Here is a 15195-nt window from a genome sequence, read left to right on the forward strand (position 1 = left end):
ATAACAAATAAATTTAATTAATTTAAAAATAGTTCATATTTAACTATGAGTGTCAAATAATAGAATGACGGCATCATGCCATTCCTCATAGATGGATACAAGGTTGATTATATGTCGTGGATCGACAATGATGAGCATGTTGAAGTTGGAAGGTTTTATCGTGTGTAAGAATAACTCGATGAATGCAACCTATTTTAGTTGATATTCCCTCTAATTCATTCAAAAAAAAAATCATAATTAAATATGTAGTACTAGTATAATTTATTTACAGATTAAATTATTTTAAAAAATTAATTAAATAGTTGGTTAAATTAATCAAATACTTCCTCCGCTATATTTAAGATGTCCATATTTTTTAGTGGCACGAGATTTTAGGAGGAGTTGTTAGGTGGAATACGTAAAGAGAAAAAAGTAATTAAATATTTTAATGAGTAGAGATGGGGAATGAATAAAAGGGTCATATTCATGCTTATAGCACCCTAATCCAAAATCAAGATCAAATCTCCACTCTTAGATTTTAAAATGAGTGGATGAGATTAAATCTTACGAATCTCAATAAATAGTAGACAAAATATCAACAAAAGGGTAATATCGCCATTATGTTATCATATGATCATTTTCGTGAATGTTTTTTTATATCAACATAGTGTATTACAAATATGACATAAGAATATCAACACTAGTATAAGAAAATATCAACACATATATATTGAGATTTTTACATGGTTTTATTAAGATTTTTACATGATTTTATTGAGATTTGTTTATGTATTTGTTGATAAAAATCTGGTTATCAACATTTACGAAAACTAAAATAAAAAATATCAAATTTCATTATCCGAATGTCGTCGGAACATATGCAATTGAGATTTCGTTGGAATCCTTTAATTTGATATATTTTTTGCGAAAAAAAAATTTGAATCGAGAGAGTTATGTAAATTTAAAGTTTTAAAATGATTTTAATAAGAGAGAATTGACATTAATACCCTCTAATTTTATTTATTAATTTTCTTAATTAAAAATATAATCCATGTGTTATTTCAACCACTAGATCTTCTAATCTAATGACTAAGATTTAGTTTTAATTTGAAATTGTTAATTAGTTAGCAATTGATTATTTTCAAAAGATATAAAAAGTGGACATTTTGATTGAGACAAAAGAAATATAGAAGCGGGTGGATTATGTTTAATTTCACTCTCGTGTGTTGAATAGATTCGAGGAAAACCAGAAAAAGCATCAAATAAACGCAATTAACTGTAAATGGAAAGAAAAGAATGGAATATTGAAATCCCAAATAACCTAAAAAACGCAGTCATACCTAAAATAAGGGATGCCTATTGCCTAGTGTTGAAGGAAAAGGGCGATTAAATCAACGGCATCTTTCGATCTACGCAAAAGCCACCATTTCCCTCAAACTGTATCATAAAGTTCTAAACCAACCTCACATTTCTCCTCCCTTTCCACTATCGTCTCTCTCTATTCATTGCCGCCTGAAGGTGAGTTTTAATTGGTTACATATCGAGTGGCTTTCGCTTCAGTTTCTATTGGATTGTAATTGCGATTTGTTTTTACTTTGAGTCCAAGTTTTGTATTCTTCTATGTTGTGGTGCATATATTTCTCCTTAATTTCTGCTTAGGATAACAGAATTTGTGAATATAGGCTTAATTTTTGTTACTAATCGGAGGATTTAGCTTGGAAGTAAGTGTTATCTGATTTGAAACCAACAAAAAACCATTCTTTATCACATTTTGTGATTATCAGAATACGAATTTCATGTTTAAAGACTTAACAAGGGGGTCCTATAGAGTAAACTGTTGTTTGGAGAAGGAAAGCCAAATGGAAAGATCCATTTTTTTTTATTGCATAAGGATATTGATCAATAAACTAAACTCTTCATTAATTTGTTAGGTGTTACTACTTAGATTTCTCTGTTTGTTGGAGCTTTAACATTTTATATTTGATAGAGCCATGGTGTCGACTTCTTAAGAATGTGGGAAAAATGTTAGTGTATCAGATGATTAAAAACGTTAGATTGATAAATTAGTTAATATTGGGTCATACTGTTTATCTGAATGTGGTGATAGGATAAATTAGTTAATCTTGGGTCATACTGTTTATCTGAATGTGGTGATAGGATAAATTAGTTAATCTTGGGTCATACTGTTTATCTGAATGTGGTGATAGGACTTTTCATCAAAGTATCTTATTGGGTATACTGTGGAAAGAGTGTGTAGCTGGGATAATACACAATCTGGCTAGCTAAGAATTATTTCAGCTGTTATTGGATGAATGCTTGTTTGATTCTGTGAGCATTCACCAGAAGAAGAAATGCATGAACCAGAACCTGATGCTGCTCCATGGAGTTTTCTCAACATCGACAGTATTTTCAGTAACAGTTACTATGGAGACAGCACCCAACATGACGTCAAGATTTGTCATGAACAGTACATTAGAGATGATCCATGTGTCAACACTGAAAATGATGAGATTGTTGCACATTCTCTTCTACATGAAGAATTGTCGCAGTTGTCAATTGAAGAACACCCAGTATTATCACATTCTGGGGAGGTATACTTGCAAGATTCCACTGTCGCCCCAGATTGGCATGATTCTTCAAGTAACTATTATACAGGTACATGCTTCTTTTCCTTCTTCATGTTTATATTCACTAGAACCAACTTCATTAATTTTTCCGAGAAATCTACAGAAGATGTAGGCCGAGACGGTAGCGCATATGAGAGTGATGATGCAGGGAGCCCATGCTCAAGCCCTGGGGATAGATCATGCGATGGAGATGATTACTCCTGTAATCTGGATATAATGGATGAGTCGGAACTTGATGGAGAAGTTGAGAAGAGGTTGTATGAAATGGTTCCTGTTCCTGTAAGCATCAGTTCCATGATGTTTCAGAATTTGACTCACTTCGAAGTCATTAGACTGTACATAGTTTTCTAATTGATATTTTCATACCCATCATCAAGATTTTTCTTTTCATACCCATCATCAAGATTTTTCTTTTTTCATTTTAACTTATTTCCTTAATGTTTCTCTCTTGATAAATTTAGTTTTCAAACATGCCCTTGTCATCTTATCATTTTATATCTAAGACATCCGTTAATCTATTTATAGGCAAATCTACATATGATTAACCAAAATACTAACAAATTGACGAAATTGTAACTTTGAAACAGTTGAACAACTTACTAACAGGACATGATTTTTTGTGTGCTTGGCATGATAGAAATTTACTTTGGAATGATCCTTTGAAGGATATTTAAGTGTTCTGTTGGTACCACTGACAGCATATTCCAAGGATTAATGGGGACATACCTTCAGTAGACGAAGCAACTACTGACCATCAAAGGCTGCTGGATAGGTACTTTTTGCCTTATTATGTTGTTGGCATATCGTGTAAAATTTGAATCAGTGGATTTAGATGTATAACTGTTTTTCGAATTTGTTTCTTTCCAGATGCTGTGTGTTGATTTCCTTGTTGCATCCGCGCTTTAAATTTGTTTTTGTCAAAATATCACCACCTTCCCTCTTTACCTGATGTTAATTTTACACTTGGATAAAATATTTAACGATTTTCTAGCTGGGACGTCTTTTACTCAACAGTAGAAACCAATTGTTCTCCAACTCCTTCAAACTATTTTTTATGCATTACCTCTTGGTAAGCTTTGTTGGTAAAGCTAAGTGATAAATAGTTAAGTGGTTAGCTGGCAAAGAATCCCATATTTCGCTATGTCTATTAAGACGCTTTGAAGTTCAAATGAGCCTCTAGCAATAAAGGTTACCTTTGATGATGCTCAAGTCTGTTAGCTTCATAAATATGGCGCTTTATATTCTGCTATGGGTTTTGCTTGCACTTGATACTCCTCCCCATACTTTTCTATATTGAATTGGTTGAACACATTTTTGATAGTTGATCTTTTCATTTCAGGTTAAAGATGTATGGCTTGATTGAGCACAAAGTTCAAGGAGATGGAAATTGTCAGGTAAGTATGTGAGTCTTTACCAAAATGTTATAGTATCAGTTGACATAAAATTTTCAGAACAGAGTTGAATGCTCTTAGTACATATTCTAAAAGCTCATTTTTCTCTATTATGTATTGCTAGTAATTGATGAGACGCTAAGCATACAGCTCGACATTTTCCCCTAAATTGAACTTTCACATCGTGTTATAAGCTATTGAGTATTCTTACATTGTTCTATTGTACTTTCTCAATTACAAAATTATTTCCAGTTTTTCATTATGGTTTTCCGCAGTTTCGTGCTTTATCTGATCAGTTCTATCGGACCCCTGAACACCATAAATTTGTCAGAAAGCAAGTTGTCCGTCAGGTTGGTGTATTTTTAAAAGGATATTGTTTTATGGTCTAAGGTTATTTTGTAACTGACATGTATCATGTTTGCCAGCTCAAAGCACATCCAGAAATGTACGAGGGGTATGTCCCCATGGAATTTGCTGACTACTTGAATAGGATATCCAAGTATACTTCTTCTATCTCAATATTCTTTAACCTTCAATTTTAACCACCACGAACACTTAACACGATTAGTAATCAGGAGGGGGGAGTGGGGTGATCATGTCACTCTGCAAGCTGCTGCAGATTCGGTATTACTCGCCTTACCTCAAACCGCCTCTTATTTATGCCGTGTGGCAAATAGTAGTATATTGCTAATAGAACTCAGATGTGGCTATTTTGGTGTGACAGTATGGTGTCAAGATTCTTGTACTAACTTCATTCAAAGATACATGCTACATCGAGATACTCCCGAAAGAACAAAAGTCAAAAAGAGGTCAGTTCAGTTTACGAATAATGCTTGTTTGCGATGCTTGGATCGATCGTTATGTTTGTGATTTGTTGTGCAGTTGTGCATTTGAGTTTCTGGGCTGAGGTACATTACAACTCCATTTATCCCCAGGGAGGTAAAAACTGTCATTTGTCTCATCCATCATCTTTCACTTTATGCTGACAATCCTAGCTTATTATATCTTCAACTAATTATACTCTAATATAGTAGAATAAAATAAAAATCTTTGGTCGATCAGATCTGCCTCCGAGTGATTTTAAGAGGAAGAAAAAGTGGTGGAACTTCCGAAACAAGCAGTAGAAATGTTGAGGTATTGATCGAGTTCTGCATCGCTCTGCGTACAATATATGAGATGACATCGTCGATAAGTTTATCTTCATTATTATTGCGTTATACTATTATATGTTGCCGTAAATAATTAAGTATTACACGTCCGCATATCATAAATTCATAATTTATCATCTTTCTTTTTATCTACTTGAAATTCTGATGTTAGATGGGGTATGTGGGCTCCATAGCAAATAATCCGTCATTAAAATTTTGAAATTTTTGAAATGGGAGTATCAAATTAAAAGGAATTTTATAAGAATTCTAATGAAATTTTAATTGCATTTGTTCAAAGGAAGAAATTTAGATGAAAATTTTATACAAATATTCCTGTCAATTGTCATTAAAATGAATTACAATCAATGTTATGATAACATAATCCAATGCTATCATTAACTAAATTCATTGTTGTATGATGAAATATATGCTCGACCTTTTGTAATGATGAAATATATGCTTGATTTTTCTTTTTATTTTTTTATTAAAAGTTATAGTGAAAACAACAAATCGAGTTAGTTGATTTTTATGTATACTATAAAATTAAAAATTTCAACAACATTTTTTAATGTTTAGATCAAACTAAATATACTATAAAACAAAACAAACAATGCTAAATGTGTGTCAAATAAGGGTGATGCTCACATAAGATATATTCAGTTGTTATGATGAAGAAAATTTTATGTGTATGTTAAAAAATAATTTAACTATTGTTATTAAATGTATTTTAAAATTTGTATTAGTGAAAATTACAAAGGTTAACAACAGTTTATTATCATAAGTTAATATGATATCAGAAAATTTTACATATACTATGAGTTCCAATAAAAATATAATGACACTCATTTTTCTTGAGTCTCAATCTTTCATATTTTCATCCAATTAATAAGATACTCCAATTTTTGTTATGCATTAAATATGTGGTCTTATTATAATATCTATGTACATTTTCTTATTTATTATTTAAAAAATATATTCTTCTTATACTGAAATTTTAATGGACCAATAGAAAATCAAATATTTCTTAAATTATTTTTATAACTCAAATTGTTTTTATAGACATCTATAAAAACATTCGTATTTTTTATAGACTTATCTTACAATGCATTACTTAAATGTATTAATGGATCGTTTGGTAAAAAAGATAAGATAGTCACTTGTGTGTTGCCTGCCGCTGCAAATCTGGGTAACATTTACACGAAGTGATGAAGAAGATGTAAAGTTGAAGAAAGAGAAGTCATTGAACTTTTATTAATTGTTGTATATAGGACAGGTTAACAACAATGAAGAGATTGTAGAAATATGCTTAAGCTTGGTTTACATGTCACAGATACTACGACAAAACTTTAAAAAATGATTCACTCAGTGCTTCCTGAGCTTGGTTTTATCTTTAACATGATTAAGAGGCCAAAGTTCGGAAGTGCGTCAAATACGTGGAGTAAGTACAATGGTCTGAAAATATTTATATTGAATGAAAGTATGGTTTCAATCCAGATAATAGAGGTATATCAAAAATATTGATCAAGATATAGCTATGACTTTGTTTTTATTATACTCTTGATGATAGAGTTACTCGAGTCAACAAATGTTTTATTAACAATTTTATAACATGGGATCAAAATATCGTTCAAGCTATATTTTTAATTGATAACCCCTCTCCTGCCGTCCTGTAAAAATAGTCTCTTTTTTCATTTTGAGCTGTCCACAAAAATAATCATCTTCCATTCTTGACAAGTTTTTCTCTCTTTGAGGTGGGTCATATTATCTACTAACAATACTTCAATTACTTTTTCTTTCTATCTCCCTCCAACTTTACTAATTTTATATTAAAACTGTGACATCCCCAAAGTCTCTATTTTTATGAGACATAAAGAGTACAATCAAAAGGACTTCGAAATATTTCGGGGAGAATGGGTGGAACAAATTTTTAGGATAAGTTGAAGAGTTCTGTATGACTAATTCCATGGACATAGCAAGATGGTATAAGTATGATATCATCAAGTCTCGTGTATGTATGAAGTGGGACAGACGTGTTACTAATTATCATCATTACAAGGTGAAGATTTACTGTCATGAAATTTACATTTTATTTCTTAATTATAATTAACTTTATATTAAATACAAAATTCACATTTTATTATACTTAGGTTATCAATTTACTTATTCAAGAGATGAAGAACCGTTTCCCAAAAGCGAATATAGAATTGCTTACTGAATTGCCTTAGTCCAAAAACTCATTTGCTAGCTTCAATATCGACGAATTGGTTTTTCTTGCAGAACTTTATCTGAATGAGTTCTCATACGCTGAATCTATGACTCTTCCCTATCATCAACTTAAGACTTATATTAGTGATATAGTGATAAAGTTGAGTTCTCGGATATTAAAGATCTGAAAAATTTTAGCAAAGATTTTGGTTGTCACCACAAGAGATAAAGTTATTCCCTTAACGTTTGATTGAGTTGGCACTGGTCCTTTTGTGAAAATCTCTTTTGAGAGAGTTTTTCTTCAAAATAATTATTTATGACAAATATGCAAAATAGAATTGAAGATTTGAAAAATTTTAGCAAAGATTTTGGTTGTTACCATTTGACCCGACACAGATTTTAAGAAATATAATAAAAAGTGAATTAAAAAAGTTAGTGGAACGTGGTTCATATTTTTATATATTAGTTTTATAATAAATGTGAGTACAAATGAGTTAAGTGAAATGTGAGGTTTATTATAAAAAAATGATAAAAGTGAAAGATGACAAATTTTTAGAAATAGACTAAAATGAAAATAAGTGATAAATTTTCAGGAACAGAGATAATACCTTAGTTTAGGGGTGAGCATTCGGGTTTTGGTTCGATTTTTTGCCCAAACCGAACTGAACCCGAAAAACCGAAATTTGGTCAAAACTGAAACCGAACCGAAACCGAAAATCCGAAAAACTGAAAACCAAACTTTAAAAACCGAATAAAACCGAAAAACCGAAATTTTTCTGAAATTTCAAAAATAAAAAACCTAAAACCTAAAACCGAATTAAATTGAATGGAGCATGAATTTGAGTTTGAAACGATCACCACTGCCCACTGTATTTCACCCGATTGATTATACACACTATCAATTGAAATTCTCTATAGCAAAACAGTGTATCAATTGAAACGAAGCCTACTCTTTTGTGAATTTTAATGAATTAATTGATAGTGCCCAATGCTTTGAATCCACTCTTCTATTTGGCATCTACTTTTTTGCTTCCACCAATAAATGCTAGGACACAAAGCTATGACGATCTGGAGGGAAACATGAAATACATAGAGGAGGGAAGCATAAATTTTACTTGAGGCGCCGGCGTGGGTGGCTGGAGGGCGTGGGTGGCCGGAGGGAGCTTTGGAGGCGGAGAGATGGAGGCTAGGGTAAGAAGGATTGGACTTATGGAGGCGGAAGTCAGAATCAGTGTTAGGCGTTCTTTTAGGGTTTAGAATTAGTTTTTAACTAATAAAATATATATAAACATATATTTATACATATAATATATAATTCAGTTATTCGGTTTTATTTTTCGTCCGAACCGAACCAAACCAAAAAACCGAAATTTTTGTATTTTCAAAACCGAACCGAATCGAAAAATCGAAAAAACTGAACCGAATTTCAAAATTTCGGTTTGGTTCGGTTCGGATATTTGGTTTTCGGATTTTTTGCTCACCCCTACCTTAGTTGTACTATATATTAAGAGAGAATATTAAAAAGAGAAAGACTTCTTAAAAAATAGTTATCATCTAGAGACTTCTTAAAAAATACTCCCTCCGTCCCATTAAATATGCAACATTTGGGAATTGACATGGATTTTTATGTAGTGTTGTTTTGTGAGTGAATGAAGAGAGAGTAAAGTAAGAGAGATGAAAAAGTAGAGATAGAGATGTTTTAATTTTAGGAAATGTTTCATTTTTAATGGGACAAACTAAAAAGGAAAACGTTTCATTTCGAATGGGACAGAGGGAGTAGTTATCATCTAGCCTTCCGTGAGAATTGTATAGACATTGCACTCCCTCTGTCCCATATAAATATTACTCATTTCTAGGCCTGAAAATTTAATCCGCGGGTTTCGGGTATTCCCGACCTAGTCCCAATACCCGACGGGTTTTGGGTACCCGAAACCCGAAATTATGGGTTCGGGTACGGATTTGGGTAGTTAATGTTAGGATTTTTCGGGTTTAGGGTACCCGAAACCCGTATTAGGGTACCCAATTAAACCCGATTAATTATGCATATGTGATAAATATTTTTATTTAGTATAGGGCTTATGGCCCATAGGGTAAATCTAGGGTAACTTTATTTAATCACATGTAGATTTATAAATTTTTTGTGTGCCTCACTTTTTCAAGTTTCCTTCACGCCATTGCTGCTGCTCTCTTTTGGCCATTTGCTCTCTTCTTTACATTCGTGTTCGGTCCATGTTGCATTATCTATGTTCTTACTTGTTATCTTTTGAAAATATATAGTTAATTAGTTATGCTTTCTCCATATTATTTACATGTTCATTTAATGTCTTAAAAAATTATTTTAATCTCTTTTATGTTTCAATTTATACCAAAAAAAATTTAATTTTAAAATTAAGTAGTGTCTATTTGTCTAATGTCTATTTTATATAATATAGAATTATAGTCAATAAATAGTATAAGTATTGTGTGATTTTTAATCATTTATATTCTCATCACAATTTAATTTATTATAAAGGAATAAATTTTAAATATAATAATTCCGAGTTTATGGGTACCCGAATAGTTGCGTTCCCGCATCGGGTATTAGGGTACCCGAATTCACATACGGGTCAGGTATTATGTATGATATTTTTGAGATTTCGGGTTTGGGTATCCGAATTTTTGGGATTGGGTACCCGCGGGTACCCGAATTTACACCCCTACTCATTTCATTTTTGGTATATCTTATAGAAATAATTCATATTTATTAATTAAAATTTTTCATCTAATAAATGTGTGCCCCACTTACAACACGATTTTAAATTTTAAATTTTTCTTTACACTTTCACTTATTTTATCATTTACTCACTCTGTCCCAGATAATTTGGAACACTTTGACCCGACACGGGTTTTAAGAAATCTAATGGAAAATGAGTTGAAAAAGTTGGTGGGATGTGGGTCCTACTTTTAAAGTATTAGTTTTATAATAAAATATGAGTAGGAATGAGTTAGTGGAATATGAGGTCCACTACTAAAAATGGTAAAAGTGAAATGAGACAAATTATGTGGAACGATCCAAAATGGAATACTGGGTCAAATTATCTGGGACGGAGGGAGTATGAATTAAAATTCGTACTATATCTCTTTTCGCGAAACGATGGATGTCCTAAGGGTGTCCACTATAGTTGGCCGGGCCAAGCCACAAAACGTGGCCAAGCCATAAAATCGTAGCCGGACCACCAACGCCCATGTTTTACACTATAGTGGACATGCCAAAGCCACCAAATAATTTATTTTTTTCATTTTGTGTATATTTTAATTAAAAAAGGGTATATTCATAGAATTTGTGTAGGAATGAGGTAAAAAATGTGTATACTTATAGAAATTAAAAAAAAAAAAAAAAAAAAAACAGAAAATAGAGAGAGCCACGGCTGAGCCGCGGCCCGTGGCCAATGCAATAGGAGAGCCACGGCTCGCGCCCAAGAGCCGCGGCTGCCCACCCCAGTCACTATAGGGAGCCGCGGCTCGCGGCTCTCCCGTGGCCCGGCCGCGGCTCCCCTATAGTGGACACCCTAATAGCTGGTGTATTTGAGTGAGAGGTTAAATCGGTTTATGAGCGCAAGCCAAATTGGGGTCGTAGAAGGGTAGTATTGTCTGTCTATCTTAAAAATCTCGAAAAATCTCATCCAGTTGATAAGGGAAGGGGTTTATCTCACCCCCTTCATTTGCTTCATGGACTATATTTCTGCAGATAACTAAATTGAAAAAATACCTTCTTTTTCGGTTTCTTTATTCATGTTCACTTACAATTTTCAATCACTAAAGTTGGTATATGGAGGCAGGAAGGAGCTTGGTTTCTTCTCCACTTCAATTTACTCACAGAACCCATCTCAGGAACCGTTCCTCCTCCTCCTCTTCAGGTTACTCAATTTCTATTTATTTAATTGAATAGAGCAAATGCGATTGAATTTCCGTATCTGCAGTCACGCTATTAAATTGCTCCACTGTTTGTCGGGAAAAAAGGTTCAAATATTAAAGTTGTGAATTTGAACTTGAGTTTACTTTTGACATTGGTGCCCCTTTTTCTAATCCTTTTGCTCAGGTTGTAACCTTAAAAAATAATTTCAGAGAATTTCAGTTTCTAAGTGCATACTGTAAATCTATTTGATTGTTATTGTGGTAAGCCAAAATAATTGTTAACTCGTTGACTTTTGTGCTCTTATTACATATTCATCACAGGAAAGTAAGTAGGGATGCTTTTTGTTTTTTGGCTACATTTTTCTCAAGATATGGATGCATTTTCCCCCTTTAATTTCTGCCAGTATATATGATGATGATGATTAAAGCCTGTCCTTTGATTTATGTTTGCTCATGTCCTGCCACAGACTTATAATTAAGTAGTACTACATGCCTAAATTAGGATGCAGGTTCTTCTTATAAGATGGAGCACTATATGAATTCAATCGGTCTCTTAGAACCTCTAATCTTTTGTTGTATGTTATGATAGGTTTTATATTTTTGTAACTTCATGAGATATCAATTCCATGCTACATTTGCAGTTTTGCTGCTGCATGAACAAGTAACCCCAGCTCTTACCTCTCAGTCAACTACAGTTCTTATTCAGGATCAGCGTTATGATAGCAGGTCATTGCTATGTTTAAAAGAAAACGCATTTCAGGTAAGACTGTTTCCTTAGTAGTGTTTATTTGTGTGATGCTTGTTAGTCAATTATTTTAACTTATTATATAAACAATATGCTGTTGTGATGCAAAAGTCTCTTTCTTCCCATCTTCTACACTGCAATCATTTTTTTATGTTATCAACAAAATATTACTTACTATACTTTTTATGTATAACCAACTTAGTTGTGTGAAAACTAGTACTTATTTTATGCTTCTCTTTGGTTGAAGAAAACACTTGATAGGCAACTTGGACATGTATCTTCGTCTCATGATGGGAGTGACAATGTTGATCCTAATCAGCATGAAAATGACATTGAGTACCAGTTGCTACGAAGGCCAGAATTATGGTATTTGTAAGAGTTATCAACTATCAGAGATACCTGAAGTGTTATTGCAAAATTTTCCATATTTTTTCTCTCTGTGGCATACCTCTGTCTGATCCACTTAGATTATTTCATTTTCTGTAATCAGATTGGCATCCTTACAGAAAAAGGACACTTCATTTCCTTTGACGTCTGATTCCAATACAAGTAAAAGCATAGATTCAACTGGCTTCGAAGCCGATCATGTTGTTTCACTTGCAAGAGAAGCCTTTTCAGCATGCAAAAAGGCAATGTCAATTGCTAAACATGCAAAAAATTTGGAAGTTGATGTTTATGATTCTCGTAGTTTAAGGTATGCTTCATCTCGTCTTTATCTTTTTTTTGCTTCTGTTTGCGTCCTTAAAAAGGTTGATACCTAACATAGTTTTTTATTCCTTTTTTGCTTCCAGAGGTTTAGTCAGTGATCCTATGCGCAGAACTGTGAGGTCTACTCGTTTGCTGGAGAGGAAAACTAAGAAGAGGAGGGTACCTAAGCCAAAAGTTGAGTTTCAGGAGACTAATCATCACAAGAAACCAGGATCACATAAAAAGGTTGACACTAGATTTGATCCCAATGATCCTCTTAGACTCTTTCTACGGGGACCGGAAACAACAGAACTTTTGACTGCAACAGAAGAGGCAGAGTTAATAACTAAGATACAGGTTTTTATTAGCCCGATTGCCTTTTTTGTTGGGGACTTCCCTCTGATGATATCAACCTGATTGTATGGTCACAGATCCTCATAAACTATTCATTTGTGTAGGAATTAATGAAATTGCAACAAGTGAAAACTCGACTTCATGCTCAGTCCTCCAGTGAACCTACAATAGTGGAGTGGGCTGCAGCCGCTGGGATTAGTTGTCGGTCCTTGAAGTTACAGATTCACATTGGAACCAGCAGTCGACAAAAGTTAATCTATGCCAATTTCCGCATGGTTGTTCACATTGCTAAGAAGTACCAAGGGCGTGGGCTTAACCTTCAGGATCTCATGCAGGTGCTTTCCAAGTTTTTCTTGATACAGGAACAGAATTACAATCATATTTTTTGTTTATTTTCTTATTGGACATATGATTACATGAAACTGGGGAAGATAAGTTTTTATGGTGTATTTCAACTTTGTTGTAGGAGGGAAGCTTGGGACTAATGAAGAGTGTAGAGAAATTCAAGCCTCAAGCGGGTTGCCGATTTGCTACTTATGCATATTGGTGGATAAGGCAATCGATTAGGAAAGCGCTATTTCAGCATTCGAGGACAATTCGCCTACCAGTAATGTTTCTGCATTTTACAATTTCAGCAATTCCCTAATCTCTCTCCATCTGGCTCTCTCAAATCATTGAAACCTGTATGATATTTCAGGAGAATGTTTATGGCCTTCTCTCCAAGGTGTACGAAGCGAAGAAAACATGCATCCAACAAGGCAACCACAACCCTTCTAGAGAAGACATAGCGGCATGTGCTGGAATATCGGTCGAGAGAATGGAGAAATTGCTATCCAGTGCTAGAGTGCCTCTTTCCATGCAACAGCCCGTGTGGATGGACCAAACTACCACATTTCAGGTATCATTATTTTCACGTAATTATGAAAAAATGTCATTTCTTTTGTATCTTGTACACCATTGTACCCTTGATCGAGACCCTAATGGATGATGTTCTTACAGGAAATCACTGCAGACACCACAATTGATGTCCCGGATGTAGGTGTATCGAAGCAGCTGATGAGGCAACATGTTCGGAATCTCTTGAGTGTGCTCAACCCTAGGGAGAGGAAGATCATCCGGTCCAGATTTGGCATCAACGATGGAAATCAGAAAACCCTGTCTGAAATTGGTGCCGGATTTGGATTATCGAAGGAGAGAGTTAGGCAACTGGAAAGTCGAGCACTGTACAAGCTCAGACAGTGTCTAAACAGCCAAGGGCTTGAAGCTTATACAGATATGCTCATCTAGCCTGCATATATATTCTGTTTTGAAAGGCTGTGTATTATATTTGCTCACAATGTGGCAGTCCTGCTTATGAATGTACATAAAAACTGCCACTTTTTTCTTATCTTCATTACTTTTTTTCTCCCTCAAATGCTAATTTGTGGGATCTTTAGTTATGCTTCACAGTTTTGAAATAGGCATTTCCAAATCCAGTCTCCTATGTTTATCCTCAAAAGGTGATGCATAAATGTAGCATATTACACATAAAAGATGTGTTTATAGCCATCACAATTTCACCTAGGCAGTGCACTCACTTACCCTGCCTTCGCACCGCCCGGTGCCAACGTCCGTCGCGGCCGCCCCTTCCCCGACCAATAATTTCTCTACACATATACATACGCACACGACGCCGGCATGGGCGTCCCACGCGACTATCTCAGTTCTTCTTATCATCCTTCAACCTCCATGGAAATATATTTGAGCTTGAATCCTAACTCCAAACCTTGTGAAATTAAGGTATCATCTCATTCAAATCACTTCAATTGATGATGGAATTGAATAATTGGATAGGGTTTATGCACTGAAAATTAAATATTGATATGGTTCATGTTAGAACCGAAAATTTTAGTGTTCATAACGTTGAGGATTCCGATTTCTTGGATTTTATTGAAATTGAGCATAGAAATTTGCCATTAGGATTAGTTTATGATTTTTTTTTTCTGGGGTTTGGTGCCCCTTGCACGGCGGAAGACTTGTACAAAACAAATAAATCAGATACATATCTATTTGATTGATTATGCGATTAATCAGTTCACGTGTTAAATAGATATTGCATGCTAGAACGCAAATAATTCATGCTTAGAAAAATATAAATCCTAAACATGATTTCTACGGTTTAGAGT

General features: G+C 33.9%; 2 protein-coding genes across 6 annotated transcripts; both read left to right on the plus strand.

Annotated features, from left to right (window-relative positions):
- The first annotated feature begins 1295 nt into the window (after window positions 1-1295).
- LOC125203538 (OVARIAN TUMOR DOMAIN-containing deubiquitinating enzyme 12-like) lies at window positions 1296-5294 on the plus strand. Of its 5 annotated transcripts, none has more exons than XR_016132701.1 (11): window positions 1296-1497; window positions 2323-2634; window positions 2710-2885; window positions 3305-3378; window positions 3946-4000; window positions 4273-4347; window positions 4423-4496; window positions 4573-4621; window positions 4699-4806; window positions 4880-4936; window positions 5060-5294. XR_016132701.1 is itself a non-coding variant. In XM_089060791.1 (11 exons), the coding sequence occupies exons 2-11, from the start codon at window positions 2331-2333 to the stop codon at window positions 5034-5036; spliced, it is 957 nt and encodes a 318-aa protein (XP_088916917.1). In that variant the 5' UTR covers window positions 1297-1497; window positions 2323-2330; the 3' UTR covers window positions 5037-5294. The 5 variants fall into 5 exon arrangements, 4 of the variants coding, with proteins under 4 accessions (XP_088916917.1, XP_047957862.1, XP_047957861.1 ...); XM_089060791.1 differs by having other exon boundaries at window positions 1297-1497; window positions 4722-4806; window positions 5029-5294; XM_048101905.2 differs by having other exon boundaries at window positions 1298-1497; window positions 2326-2634; window positions 4722-4806.
- A 5689-nt stretch (window positions 5295-10983) lies between these two features.
- Window positions 10984-14465, plus strand: SIGF (RNApolymerase sigma-subunit F). Its single transcript, XM_048107339.2, has 9 exons — window positions 10984-11246; window positions 11886-12004; window positions 12237-12361; window positions 12480-12683; window positions 12781-13033; window positions 13135-13365; window positions 13497-13637; window positions 13728-13928; window positions 14030-14465. Exons 1-9 carry the CDS (start codon window positions 11159-11161, stop codon window positions 14315-14317), a joined length of 1650 nt encoding a protein of 549 aa, XP_047963296.1. The 5' UTR covers window positions 10984-11158; the 3' UTR covers window positions 14318-14465.
- The last annotated feature ends 730 nt before the right edge of the window (window positions 14466-15195 follow it).

This window comes from Salvia hispanica, chromosome 6 (assembly GCF_029641045.1).
Source record: "Salvia hispanica isolate PSC_SH4W2 chromosome 6, Shi_PSC_v1, whole genome shotgun sequence".
NCBI lineage: Eukaryota > Viridiplantae > Streptophyta > Magnoliopsida > Lamiales > Lamiaceae > Salvia > Salvia hispanica.